General features: G+C 42.4%; 1 protein-coding gene across 1 annotated transcript in view; it reads right to left on the bottom strand.

Moving 5' to 3' along the window:
• Positions 1-195: 195 nt before the first annotated feature.
• Positions 196-15088, bottom strand: part of si:dkey-205h23.1 (AT-rich interactive domain-containing protein 3B) — a 42701-nt gene continuing 27808 nt past the window's right edge. The window contains exons 5-9 of the mRNA XM_057025129.1: positions 7081-7264; positions 5767-6026; positions 4808-5080; positions 4400-4492; positions 196-4236 (exon numbers count right to left, since the gene is read on the bottom strand). Of these exons, the coding sequence (XP_056881109.1) occupies positions 3995-4236; positions 4400-4492; positions 4808-5080; positions 5767-6026; positions 7081-7264 (1052 nt within the window). The 3' untranslated portion in view covers positions 196-3994. The remainder of the gene's footprint in view (positions 4237-4399; positions 4493-4807; positions 5081-5766; positions 6027-7080; positions 7265-15088) is intronic.

Raw genomic sequence — 15088 nt, 5'->3', positions numbered from 1 at the left:
TGTTTGAAAAGACCAAGAGGATCAATTCAAGTAAAAGAAATAAATAAACTAATTTCACGAAAGTAGCGTTGGAAGGCCTGAAGGTGTAAGTCACGACAATCTGCATTTAAATGATGAGTTTTGCTTAAATTAATGTTAAGTGATGTGAAAAGCAAATAAACACTGCAAAATGAAATAAAAGAGCACAGACGCACATAAGATATAAAGTAAAACTTTATCATGACATACAAGTTTAAAGCCCTGAGAACCATCTCTTTATATTACTAAGAAGAACAAAACTGAATGTGTGAAAACCACTTTGGAAAAGTGCTCCGCTTAAATACAATCAGCACAAACCAGTTTTTACAAGCATTCGTGTGTTTTGTCCTTTTTTGCTTGCATTAATCAAAGAGAAAACTATCATATCAGTAATATTATTATCATGTCCATAATAATAACAGTACAAAAATATGCACAAACCCCACAGTTGAATTAATATACGGAGCATTGTACAAGCAAAAAAAAAACAACATAAATGAATAAATGAGGTATTCCATAACCACTTGCATATGCACCTGTTTTTACACAGATCTAGTTAATTTTTCAAACTATTTCAAACTGATTTTTTTCCCCAAAAGTATCCAAGAGACAAAAGGTTCTGCAGACTTCCAACTTCACAGCTTCCTGAGCGACGAGACTTTGCCTGCAGTTACTGAAGACAAAACCAAAAGAACCAGAGGATTTTTCAGTGACATGGCGGCGGCAGCGGCGCTCAGTTCTCGGTCCTCAGCTCCAACATTGATCCCAGCAGTGGCTGCAGCCCACTGCCTTGAGGTATTGTGGTATGACGAGGTAGGGGTGGTGTCTAACAGAGATACATCCACATACACACAGGCAGGAACGACACAACATATACACTCAACACGGCAGGTGTATGCACGTGAAAGGTCGTGCACAGAAAGTACAAGAGGCTGATGTGAGAGAACTTCACTGTTCTGTAGTGTTAATGGATCATGTAGATCTGCAGGGGGGTTATGATGGAAATCGTGCGATCACAGCGAAGTTAGGAGCACATTTGAAGGACAGTTGACGTCATTAACACAAACTCATGCAGTATTCCGCTTTTCACTGCCATCTATGGGCCATTCGTGTTATTGCAAGTGTTTGGAATTGGCAAATAGCAATTTGTTTATTTAAAAGAATCAGTAAAAACTGTGCTGGTTCCTGCTTTTCAAACTTCTCTAATAAATACTAATTTATTTTTGTCATGGTAAATATGGTCTGATGGTCTCTGGGGGGTGGGGGGACAACCCATCAGGAAATGTATTAACCCGAGTTATAAATAATAATGAAACATGATAATCATCAATGGCAGCCCAAAAACCCATCCTAGCTAGACTGAACCTGCTTCTGTGGACACATGCACGCACACACACCCATACACACACAAGGCAGTCAAGCTACACTACAACAATCATTGCTTAGACCAAGCAGAGGAAATTTTAGAAACTATTTTAGTAACAGAGCAAAATGATTGAGCTGAGCAGCATCCATTAAACAACTCAGAAATAAAGTTAACACAACTGCACGAATGACAACTGGTGTCTTAAAACGGACCAAATTCCTTCTTCAATCATTAAAAGTGATTGCTCTCCAAATGATTAAGCTTGAAGAGAAAGACATTCGTGGCCAGCCGAGGAGTGAAAACTGCTCCGGCTGAATCTGGCCAGCCACTAAATTAAGGCAGCATCTACAGTTCTCACCTTTGGAAAACAGCGTTATGTGTAGCACAGAATTCTTCCATCTGTGGCTCCCGTAAGCCTCATCTGTGTTTTGCACTACAAAATGTCTGCAAATCCTGACACAGAAAGCCTCAAGGCCGCCCACCTCGGCTGGGCCCCCCCCCTTCCGGGGCTTTAAGACCTTTCCAAACACTTCAAATGTCTCACATTCAACACAGAAAAAGCTAAAGTAAAATGGTAGTTGTCCTTCGCACCATTTTTGAAGGCTACACTTGTTAAAGGGAGACACATACCTGATGATCAGAGGATCATCCACCTGTTTGTGGATTTTTAGGAAGAGGCTGCTTTAATAAGGGCCACAATACAAGAGATCAGGCCCTCACTGGAGGTCACATTACACCTGGACAACCATATTTAATTATCTGCTAACAAAAAAATCCACCTGTACAAATCAGATAATTAGATTATAATTGAATTTTAAATTATTTTACACTGTGACCCCCTGATTTACATCATGCTGTCAAACATGAATCTGGGCAATACACCTCAGCTAAAATTCTTTTCAAACAACATCAGATGTAGTAAGATTATCCTACATGAGACACTCAGCTGTCCAGCAGTGCGCTAAAGCTGGCACAGACAGGATTGTACAAGGGATCAGTCAAGAGTAGCGACCTGGCTAATCTTTGGTACCTAGCTGTGCAATAACCAAAGGCTAACGCAATCAGGGTGTTAAAAACACTGGTCACATGATTGTACACATGCATATTGTTTTGCTGCCATTATAAATGAAGACATTCTAACTGCAACTCAGGATTTAAGGTTAACCTGGTCACACTCCAGCGACCGTGAAACCTGTAGACAATCCAACACATCTATAAGTCAGCGAGGAGCACGTCTCTTCCCTGAAAAAATGACAAACAAAATGCGGATATATCAATCTTATTCGACAACAACTTGAAGAAGCCTTTAAAACAAAAGGAAGAAAGGATGCAAGCGTAAAAGAACTTCTACAACTAAATACAGGAGAAGAGAGACAGCAGAGCAATCTCAGTTCCTTTTGTCTAAAAAAGCAGTGTCAGTCACGTCAGTTTCAGATCCCAGGTCAGGGCGTCAAGTCTGGATGGCTTCTCAGCTCTATGAGGTACGTAGAGTCGCTCTCCTTCTGAGAGCCTCATGAGGTATTCTTGATCAGTTGTGCATTCTAACGCTCCAAGTCCTTTTTCTTCTTTAAGTTAACAGTGAGTCCGTGCAGCTGGTTCCTGAGAGAGAGACACCCTTCAGAGCAGAGAGGCCAGTTAGAGCGAAGAACGACAGCAGTCACAGCGACCTTCAGCTCTGCGGCTCTAGTGGGAGCAAAGATGCACGAGAAGCCCGCAGCTACACCCAAATACACACGTGAGGAGCGGCTGTGAAAGTGGGACAATGACTGATGAAACTGCTGCAGGTTGCAATTTCTCCACATGTTTGCAATATATCTTTACAGCTTGTGCTGACCTGCAGTGATTTACAGTATGTTTACATGGAGATCCTTTACATAGCTACTGGTTTATATTTAGTCAAATCAGGTCTGTCATTGAAAGGTCAGTGACGAACTTCTCACCTTTCACATGAACCCGATGTGTCCTGACACTGTGCTGATCTACAGCATCTGTCTGAGGTCCAGAAGTGTCTACAGCTTTTAGGGAATCCTGAGCGGCTCCAGTAGGAGGCCAGTCTATGATGTGTGTGCTATGTATACAAGGTTCCGCTCTACAGACTTCCCTGACAACCCACCCCCCCACCCCCCCATTGCAACAAGGTCAAAAAAAAGAATACAAAAATAAAGTTGATTCAGGTTAAATATTCTACAGCTCCTGAGGTAAAGACACCACTGCAGGTTACTTGATTTGAGGTATGTAAAAAGAGAAAAACTAAAAATAAAATGATTTTTAAACACAAAATCAAAAAGACAACAAAATGGCAACAAAGAAAATGTCCTAAATAAAAACTTTTCAAGTTCAGTTATGACTACACCTGTCAGTGGGTTTGGCTGAGCTGATTGTGTTTAGCGTGTCGATTATGATTGAAGTGTGTGTCTGCATGATTGTAGTGTGATGTTCAGGTAAATGCATAGCTGTGCATTTGGACACATGCTGTTGTATAAAATTCTTGGGCTCCGAGTTTATGATTTGACAGCCAAGAGGTGACAGGATTGATGAGGTATTTGTTGTGCAACAGTTTTGTTATTTGGGGTTTTTACTGTGTGTTCTGCCAGCGCAGAGACATCAGGTTTACGGTGACCCGCTGGGGGTCGGCTCGGCCGAGGCAGGACCCTTAGAGGAGGAGGAGGAGGAGGATGCAGGGCTGAGGGTCTGAGCCGCGGGTGCAGGGAAGCCAAAGCTTGTGCTGGTTCCAGCAGGGGAGGCCGAAGCTGCTGCAGTGGCAGCGGCGGCGGCGGCGGCAGCGGCAGCTGCGGCGGCAGCAGACACAGCAGATCCCGGAGCCCCTCCAGACTTCTGAGCAAAAAGGGTTCCTGACAGAACATTTGGAGAAGTTATATTTGCAGGTAGGGTGTGACGCTTACAATCCTGCTCTGAGAGAAGACATCAGAATATTCATCAATGCCTTTAAAGACATCAGAATATTCATCAATGCCTTTAAACCCAGAACCTCAACACACAAACGCACATACAAACCTGAGTAAATTGTGCCATTGACCTCCACCGAGACCGTGATGCTGGCATTTCCATTGGTTGAGATGCTGAGAGACATGTCCTGCTGCTTTTCATCTGAAGGAACAAAGATGTTTGCTCACATATTTGCAACACATAAATACACACAATCACCGAACTAAAATGTGTACTACTCAAGAACCTTTAACCCATAAGTCCCAATAGTGTTGAAGGCCCAAACTAATTTAGTGTATTCCTTAAGACTGTGTGACCGCACGTGATGCAGCATTCATGAATGTGCTCAGTGCTGTTCAGAAAATATGCAGGAAGTCTGGTTTTGTCTTCAGAGACAGTGGAACAAAGGAACCTGCCTGGTGGACACAGCTCATACTGAGAGCAGTTGTGGAATAGAAGCTTTCTGGCAGCACTGACCTCTGGTGGACATGGTTGGCGCTCCCAGGCGCAGGTTCATGGGCATCTGAGAAGCCATGGCCAGCAGGTTGTGCTGAAAAGCCTGTTGCATCAGACGCTGCTGCTCTTCAGCCAAACGGGCCATTTTCCGTTCTGGCCCTTCGCCTCCACCTGTCTCCAGCTTTTCTCTCAATTGCTCCAGGGTAGCAGCTCTGGCCAAACCTGCAACCTGCTGCTGACCAAGAGCCAGCGCCATGGAGGGTCTTACTGCCATAATGGAGGACGTCAGATCCTCTGAAACAAAGACAAGTGGACATGTGATCATTTCAGACCGACACCGAACAACCACGATCAAAGCAGAATCTCCGGAAAAATACAGTGCGTTACACAAAATGCTGTTGGGCCCTAAACTGTATCAGGTTTAGGCCGCCGACATCAGTAATGACGGATCCTGCTGGAGTGGAATGAAGACTTCAGAGTTAATATAGTGGCCAAGAGCGGGAACCGTGTCATTAATCAGCAGTAAAGCTGAGGGGGTGTTCAGCCGCCCGAGGCACAAGTGCTCCACACCTGACTCTTAAACATCTGGACGGTCTGTGCACACACAGTTCTAAAAAATAGATAACGTGCACACACACCACTGGTCAGATATGAAGAGGAGAGACATGTGAGTAGTACGATAAAGTAATGGTAGTAGTATTTACACACCAAATAGAAGTTAAATTCCTGGGACATTTTAATGTTTGCGTTAATATTTAGGAATGTAATGTTCCTAAAATGCAGCAGAGGGCGTGGTTTCTCTATAAATCACTAGCTGTGAATTACACGTTGCCCTAAATCATAAGAAACCACAAGAAAAAAATGTGTGTGTTTCAGCTGCTTCTTAAAATAATCATTTTAAGACATTGTGATTATTTTAAGTGTATGATGAAAGTTTGATGCTCTTCTGGCATCTGTCAGAGTTTTTGCAAGGTTCCTACCTTTCTTCAGAGGGGCTCCTGGTGAGGCCTGCAGGCCATTCAGAGCCCCAGAAGTCCCTGCAGCCAGAGCTGAGAGGTGCATCTTGGGAGGCGAGAGGATGTGAGGGGCTGTGCTGGGAGAAGGAGAGAAGCGGAAGAGGCTGCTGCTGTAACTTGGACGACGACCCTCACGGCGGTTACTGTCGATGGCAGCCTGAAGTTCACCTGGAGAGCTGAAGCCTTTTCTCTCACACTCGTAAGGGTACAGATATTTCATGTACCTTAAACAAAAATCACATAAAAAATGCATCAGATCTCCACCGAAACCATTCAATCACCGCAACCAGAATCTACGTAACCCAGCAGGACCCTTCACAGGTTTGGATGTATCAAGAAAAAACATTAGATTGATGAGGTGTAATGTTTAGAGATAACTACTGAAGGCTTTAAAAAATAAAAAGCAGTTCCTTGATTGTGCGCTTAAGCATTCAAATTATAATGTCACTGGCTAGATAGAAAAAATATTGGATAAAAGCAAAGGTCACCTTGAATAATGATCTTTTTCAATGTTTTTTCCCAGTGCTACTCTGTGTGGCTGTGATGAGATCTTAAATAAAGTCCTTCACACAGATTCACACACGGAAAAAAAATCCTGCTTGCGTTTGGCTAAAACACTCAGAACACTTGGATGACATCAGTAAATCTCTACAAGCATGCACTGTCACAGCTCTGGTATTTTCACATCCAAGTGTTGTGCATGTTGCATGATGGTGGGATAGAAGCACCAGGGATCAATACGATGCCGAGAGGAGTATCCATTAGAGAGAGTGAGTCCTGCACAACATTAAAAATGCATAAAGCTTCACGAGGACAACCTGATTATGGATAGGATGGAGAGGTGTCACATCTACCAGAGGTTTTCCATCAAATTTCTGTGTAGAAGCTGTCCGTCTGAAGCGGTCCAACTCACTGTGACCTCTGACCCAAATAATGCCAATAAATCTATGGCAATCAATGAACTATTTGTGTGATGGGAAGGAAAAGGGGAACTGTGAGGAAGGTGGGCAGACAAACTCTATAAACATGCAGCTGAGGTTTAGTTTAGTCTGTACTCCCTCTATCTCTCCCCTCTAATTTTAACTACCCCCCCCCCACACACACACACACACACCAGCACAAACACACACATTACAGCATAAAGAAATGCTTGTTTCCACTTCAGATATTTCATTTAGTGACAAAAAAACAAATGAAAGCTAAGATGGATGTTCAGCAGGATACCTTAAGAGGTAAACGGGTATATTAAAGCCAAAGAAATGAACTGTGCATCCTTACTGTGTGCGCAGGGTGAACGCTGCACTGGTGATGGAGGTAGGCAGGTTCAGTCCTTTTGTGATTTCTCTCCAGATTTTCTTGTTGATGACCTCCACTAGGCCCCCCTTCTCTGTCACCAGCTTGTAAAGCATGTACAGATCCAGAACCTGTTTGGCCATGATGGGGATACGGTTGACCGGGGTACCTAGAGAGAACATAGAAATGCAAAGCAAATAAATCAATCTGTCTTTACAGTAATGCATTAAATGATGCATCTGTTTATTTTGCTATTATTTGTCTCTCCGCCTAAAACATTCACATTGATTAGTGGCAAAAGCACCGTTAATTTGTCTTGAAAACATATTAGCCCAGTTAAGGAAATCTGGCTTGACCTGGAAAGGGGGATTCACAAACAACATAAAGCGGCTCTAGACTTTTGATACAGATGCATTAATCTTGTCAACAGCTTAGCTGCGGTGAAGCTTGCAAGAAGCGTGTGGGGTGGAAGCGGGGGGAGGTGGTGGAGCAGCAGAATCAAAAAGTGCAACAGTAGAACATGAGCAGGAGGAGGGGAAGGGGATTGTGACGACTTGTTAATCCACGGGCAGCGGTGGGCGGGGGTGGGCTCCTGGATAGGCAATATAATGAAGCTTATTTAGAGGATTGGACTAAGTAAATCCACACCCCTCTGCTGTTAGCGCAGTCAGATGTACTGCAGGGGACTCATACAGATTTGCCCTCGCACCTAATGCCAGGCAATCCTTCAGCCCTTGCACAGGCTGCTCTTAACCCGGAGTCAGACTCATTAATGACTCTGTACAATAGCAGTGCGATCAGGCCATAAGGATTAGCCCCGATTAATTTCTTAAGTTAGCAACATGTCTTGCAGCCGTGTCCAAGGGGCCTAGTTGATCAGAGGAACTGACATAAGTCCAGGGATCAGGAAGGTGTGGAAGTGTTGACCGACCAGGAGTGGCCTGGAGCAGTTAATGTGGAGAGGCCTTCTAAAAATCTATGCTTCAGAAGTGGAGCACGCTCACTGTTTTATTGATAAGATGAATGCTGACGGCACTATAAAAATGTGTTGAGGCCATGGATGAAGCTCTAGAACTATTAAAACTGTTCTTCGTACTTATCTGTAAAGTGGTTTTAACCACAGCGTGAGTGAGTAAAGGCTTAAAAAAATGAGAGAATGGAGAATCCAAAATGGAGAATCCAAAATTAGATAAGGAAATTATGCTTTTCTCATTCATAATCTCATCTAAAATCTAAAAACAAAAGATTATTTCATCATATTTGGATCAAGTAAGGATTAAATGTCACATTTAAATTAAAAACAATGTCATAAACCAACAAAATCGTTTAGCATTTTAAAGCTAAAAATGTTTTCTTATCTCAACAGCCAATGACAGCAAAACTGGAGACCTTTGCCAAAGAAGAGTTTATTCATGGTCATTTAACATAGCTGTTGGGCTCTACACGAATATTATTTAGCATTCATGACTGCACAGGTGATATATCACACTTTTGTGCATTGACCATGGCGGTGCCAGTGAATACTCTCGAATTTCAACAGCAGATAACGGGGATGTCAGTTTGAACTTCCACAACATCCCAGAACAGTGGCAGCACTTCCAGAACACACGGCAGATCCATACACAGGGAATGCAGTGCTGCCGGGACCAGTCATTTAATTCAGTGCAAGACATCAATCCAGCATCAAACAATTAGCACAACGAGAGGGGTCAGAGGTCGGCCAGGGGTTATCGATGTGTGAATTAAAATGCATGTCAGCAGTAAGCCATGTTTTCATAATGGCCGGACATGAACAATGAGAGCACAACAAATGAGACACAACAGCGAAGGCCCCACAGTGACAGGCCAGCAGTTAGTCAGGCTTAATTCACCTCTGTGCTTTTATTCACACCATTTCTCCACTGTCAGGTCTGCTTCTATTCATTTATTCTAAAGATGTACACAGAAGCACAACAGAGTTTGGAGGGTAAACCTAACACACCTTAGGGAAACTAAAGGTAATTCTGAAACCTAAAGCAGCATGAATTAGTCAACACTGGCCTCAGGCAGGTTTCACATGTCATCATCAAACTCTGAATGCTTGTCCATCATATGGAAGCATCTATGATAAAGACCTGGATTTAAAAGGTACTCGCATGGGCCTTTTTATTTTCTCTGCTTTTTTTGGTGTCCAACATCTGCTCCTTTTCCTACCCCGGAGACATTTAGGACTTAAAGGCTTAATTAGACCGGCCAAAGGGTTTCTTTTGATCACAGCTGCTTTAATGTGCACTCACACACTGGTCATCAGACACCACAGGCACACTGGTCAAAGGCCTTGCGTGCCCGTCTTGGTGACTATTGGCTATTTTTTTCCTGGTGTAAATCTATGATTTGTCCCCTCTGATGATCCTAGCGTGTAATTGGCTGCAGGCTTCACCTCCCATCATCCTTTGCCCTGGACTGATTTCCCCCCCGGGACAGGGCCATCAGGAGCCTAGTGATTAATGGCGCCAGGGGTCATAGGTCTCTCTGGTGGGAAGTGCTGCGACTGTGGGCCTCTGAACCACTCCCCGAATCCTTCCTCTAACTTCCACAGTGAAGATCCACTAGGTCTTCATACTTCACATGAAAAACCAGTTGGACAGGTAGGGGGTGATAATCTACATCTTGTATTTGTATTTGTTGTCATTAATATGCGAGTTTAACGCTTGTGCTATCATTAATATGCAGCATTTTCAGACTAAGATGATGGTAATGTGAACGCAGTGTAAAACCCTTTCAGTTCATGTTTATCAGAACATAACTACCCATAGGGGACAATTACATTGAAAAAGACAAGTAACAGAGGGTAAGTCCATCTGAAATAGACATTAGCATTTCCCTGTTCATGTAGCTTTCTAATGTAAGCACAAAAAAGAAACAAGGTCATTTTATCCGACCCCTGACCTGTTTTTAGTAGGAGACAGCTGTTCACATTAAAGAGCCACTATAATAAATCAGTGGAACTGGCCTTCATGCCAGCACTGGTAAATTACACATCTCTGACTTCACAAGGTAGGGATTTTTTAAATAATGAAGTGAGAGGACTACAGCTTTTCAGAGGAAATTAATTCTTTAATGAAGAGTGTAAGGTTTCAGTTCAGCATGAAGGAAAAGCGGCCGAAATGAAAACACCACTGGGCCTTTGTTGCTTTAATTATTGCAATCAATATAAAGATTATTCTGTGATTGTTTGGGCAAAAGTCTCTTGCTGGAAAAAAATCATGGTGGATCCGAAAAGAAACACAGTCTGCAAAGGAAAGACTGTGAAATATAAAGCAGGAAACAAGTTGTTTGTGCTACCTTCAAGAGGGAAGGAATAAGGGAATGAAGGATGGAAGTAAAGAAAGAAAAAAGGGGAGGAGTAGGAGCTAGCCAGCTGGAGAAAGACAGGATTACTGCTGTAAGGAAGGTGTCAGCCAAGACAAACAGCCCCCGGCCTCACGTCAGAGTCTGAATCCTTTCAAAGCATTCAGAGCCCAGCAGCTCACCCACACCTTCTGAGCAGCCACCATGTCTGCACACACCAGTAATCTCCCCAAGCCTGGCTACATCTGAGCCGGAGACCTGAGTGATGGCTCTAAAATAAACAACCATTTCTTCATAAAATGTGAAAATAATGTGAAATAAAAGCTTCCCGCCTTTAGCCACACTGCCAACCATGGGACCATTTACATAATAAATGGTCCCAGTACCATACATAATACTATGTATGGTACTGTTTTAGTGCAGCCCCTCTTAGCACAAATCATTAGCAGAAAGGGTAAAATGTGCTTTTTCACATCTATGTATATTTCCAAAAGCCTAATTTTATCAATTATGTGGAAAAAAAACAATCAAACCAATATGAAAATAACGTTGTCTAAGGTGGTACTCAAAACAAAAAAAGTCCGTTTCCCCAGTATGATATGGCAGGCATTAACTCGGTGCGCAAGTGTCTGGACTAAACACTCTAGGAGTTTACTTTATGTCGACCAGCCCCAACTCTTTGGTTTATATGTGCGTATGACGGGCAGCATATTGTTAGGACCCTTCCGCTCGTGGGGGCATGTTTGTTTTATTTATAATGCATGGCCAGGGACATACAAGGTAAAAAAACCTCCAGTGTATGGAATTTGCTATCTTTAGTACAGGCACTTGCATGACAGACCAATTCATATCAAGTGTTAAGATATGTACCCTCCACATACGGGAAGTTAAATGTAATGTTAGCCTGCAGATACACAGCTATTCTAAGCATGAAGCTAATGCCATAGCTAGGAAGACACAGAGAGATAGATTGAGGAGAGTGGTCTAATAAAGCCTATAATACAGAATGTGGATCAATATCCAAACAGTGTTGCTTGCATAGGTTTGATTCCTGTTACATCAATAAAGAGCAATTAATGTGAAGCTACTGAGGGAGGAACGCAGAGGAGTGAGAGAGGGGGAGAAAAAGAGATGCAAGAAAACTGGTGATCTACAGAAAAAAAAACCCACAACGGATTCACTGTTTGGGGTCATTTGCTCAAAGGTATAGGCATAAATCTTAATGTATGAAACGGGAATTTTAATGTATGCAATTGTGTGAAAAAGCAACTGCAGAGTCCAGCTGGTATAAACAGTAGAGTTAGTGTTAGGGATAACCCTAGGGTTAAACCCAGGGCTGAACCTCCCACCAAACATAATCAACCAATAAGCTTCATTAAATCAGGCAGCAAGAATAGTTGCTTTGTCATTGGTAACAATGACTTGTGCAAGGTCCTGTTCGGTGCAATCGTGCTGTGCATCAAATACTGGTGTGTAACTGCCCGACTGTCACTATGTTTACATGACAAAAGACTCATTGCCTCAATCCAACTGAAACAATAACTGGACAAATGAAAAACACGTAAACGTATTATTCCGACTGATAACAGTGCTCTCCATATCTGAATAACCCATGCAGCTAATACCACTGGACATTGATTGGCTCTAGCGTGTATACACCTTAATCAGAGTTAATCTAGACATTGCATGTGTGCAGGATCCACAACTTTCGCTCTGATGTATGACCCTGGAACAAACACAATCAAGAAAGCATATGGCGGTCTCATCTGCCTTTCGAACTCAACGTGACCACGAGGGAGAGTGTGCATCTGCACAATAGGTGAAGCGCACCTAACATATGAGAAGAACAAAGCGATCATTCATCTTGCTATCGTTTGACTCCAGTTCTTTATCATGACGTAATAGATCAACTGAAAAAGGGGTCATATTAACTCGCCGAAAAGACGCATCTACTTACATGTCCACCTAGCATTGATGAGAAGGTCATTTTCCCGTCAGATATCCAACTTTCTCTGTTGCTTGTACACTGGGACAAAGAACGGATTCCGTCGAGACGCCAATGTCAAATTCTGAGCATTACTCATTTAAGCCGCGCCTGTTTCCAACAGTCAGAGGCTGTAATTCTCACTACTATCACCAAAAGTTGTCAAAAACATAAATAACTGCATTTACATGCATGGAAGCACACTAAATTTGATTTATGAGAGCATGTAGACAGCAACTCACCTATGTGTTCTGCACACGCACTATATTTTGCTTATATCTCACCGATTTGAAAGAAGAAGCGTCCCTCCGAGTTGTTTTCAAATAATGTGTTGGGAGTGGTTGCAACTGGTAGGACCCAGGCAAACAATGGCAAAGTATATCAAAACATAAACGGTGTGGAGACCATCACGACGCTGCTTCACGGATGAATTTATGCTTTGGTGAAGGCGTCATCACTGCCACGGCTGCTACATCACTGGTTAACTTCTTCATGGATTCTTGTGGTGTGATTTAGAAGGTCAACTTGTATGGCCCAAGAGCAACAAAGTAAAACAAAGTGCAAATTGCCACCTAGTGGGGGAAGAGGGGCGGGGGGGGGTGTGACTCCGCCCATAATCCGATGACCACTACTGCTTTGTGGACAGAAAGTCCAGTTGCATAAATTATTCATTACAATCGAGCGAGAAGTGTAGTCTGATTTGAGTGTGCATGTAAATGCACTTCTTGACACCTAAATTACAAGATCTGAGGTTTGTGGGGTGCAGTTCACAAGGCTGCTGTTGTGTTACATGGTATTTTGAGCAGCAAAGAACATTTTATCCAGCTTCAATCTTTTGACAGGTATGTCAGTAATGCATCTTTGAACTGAAATAGTGAGAAGAACAAGAACGAAGGACCGAAACATGACTCCTCCTCCATGAGTCATGAAGATGGGTCACCTGGTGAAATACAGGGGGAGGGGGATTGAAAAGGTTGGATGGAGCGAAAAGTGAGATGGCTTCTCTGACTGTAACCCAAGTCTGCTCCAGCCCCAAAGACCCAGGCAGATCAACTGACTGGACCCCAATCAACACCACCTGATATGGACCAGATACACGGGTGGGTTGATAAATGACATTAACAGACTTTGAAAAGGGGAATGGAAAAAGGTGACAACTGCATCATCCTGTCTCTGCCTCAAAGAAAATCTGTGTATTTGTTTCAGATATTTCTGCTCATCAAAATGAGCAGGTAGCTGTTGATAGTGCAGACGAGCAACTGGAGGACAGTGACTGTCTGGAGGTTAACACCGACTTTCAGCACACACATTAAACCCATAACTATATCAGCTTATAATTACTTCAACAAACACCTGAGTTCTTTTTATTATTGTTATTATCACATTACATTTGATTTAAACATCTGTTATGGATGAGTAAAATCAATGCAACAATACACAACTTAAGGAAAAAACAAGCAGATGAGTATTGATATTGTTATTATTAGTCGAAGGAGTAGCAGTTGTGAGTGTAAATATTTCTATAGTGTGTAATGTTAGCAGTGGCACATTTTTACCACCTCGTTTAAACTTAAAATTGGGCTTTTTTTGGTAGCTGTATTTAAGCTTTTCAGATCATCCAAACCTGCCATGATTTATAGGGTTATTTCAAACCTAAAACTACCATAACAACTTAAACCTGTTGTGTGGCTCATGAAACAACACTTGCACTCCCATTTTGCACAATTGTTGTTAGGCCTGATTTCTTTAAACAGCGTGAGTGCTTTAGTTTACTGAATTAACACAGGTTTATCTAAAAATCTCTTAAATGTGCTTGCTGAACCAGCCTAACCTGTGCATGTGTTATCAGGCCTAAGGTCTTAGGCCTTAGGATTCGCTTACACCCACACTGCAGTGTGGGTGTAAGCGAATCCTTCCTGACCGTACCTCTCTGCTGCTCCTTGCCAGCTACATTGGACTGCGTTAATATATGGAAGGTTAAAAAAAAATAAAAAGATTTGTAACCCTGACCCTGCAAGAATAGAAGGTGACAGCTACTGCAGCTCAGTGTATGGCTGTTTGAATACAAATGTTTAATCTTTGTTGACATCCGCAGTGGTTGACACTCATCATACTGGCCCATATTGTGGGTTACAAACAGGTCACAAAAAGGTCAGTACAGGTTGTAACCCACACATTCAAGGATTTAAGTTAAAGGAGCACAATAGCTAAAAGTAGACTATTAACACTAGGAATTACCATCAAGACAAATGTATCAAATATATTATCACACTACTGCTGTAGTCATTTAATAGTAAAGCATAAATAACATAAATATCTGTTTATATTTTGCCTTACGGCTTGTAAAAAATGTTTTACGTAACCTCTGCTCTTTATTCACATGGCAAGAGACTGAGTGAGAAAACAAGCACTTTTGATCTTTGCAGTAATATCAAGAATGTATGTCAAAGCAACAAGACGGGAATGTTTTGCAAATACCGGTAGGAGGGGCTTGGGTGACAAATCTAAATTCCTGTGATAAAGCTATAGACTAGGATGCTCCTCGGGCAGCTTGGAGGTTGGCTTAAACAGAGAAACATATAATTATATTTTACAACTGTACATTAAGTGTAGGATTATCCAAAGCTTTGGGTGTGTGAGTGAAGCAATGAGCAACATGCTATGGATGACACACATGAA

The sequence above is a fragment of the Takifugu flavidus genome, chromosome 2, assembly GCF_003711565.1.
Source record: "Takifugu flavidus isolate HTHZ2018 chromosome 2, ASM371156v2, whole genome shotgun sequence".
Taxonomy (NCBI): domain Eukaryota; kingdom Metazoa; phylum Chordata; class Actinopteri; order Tetraodontiformes; family Tetraodontidae; genus Takifugu; species Takifugu flavidus.
Note: the sequence above shows the minus strand (reverse complement) of the source record. Positions and strands in the feature narration are given on the sequence as shown.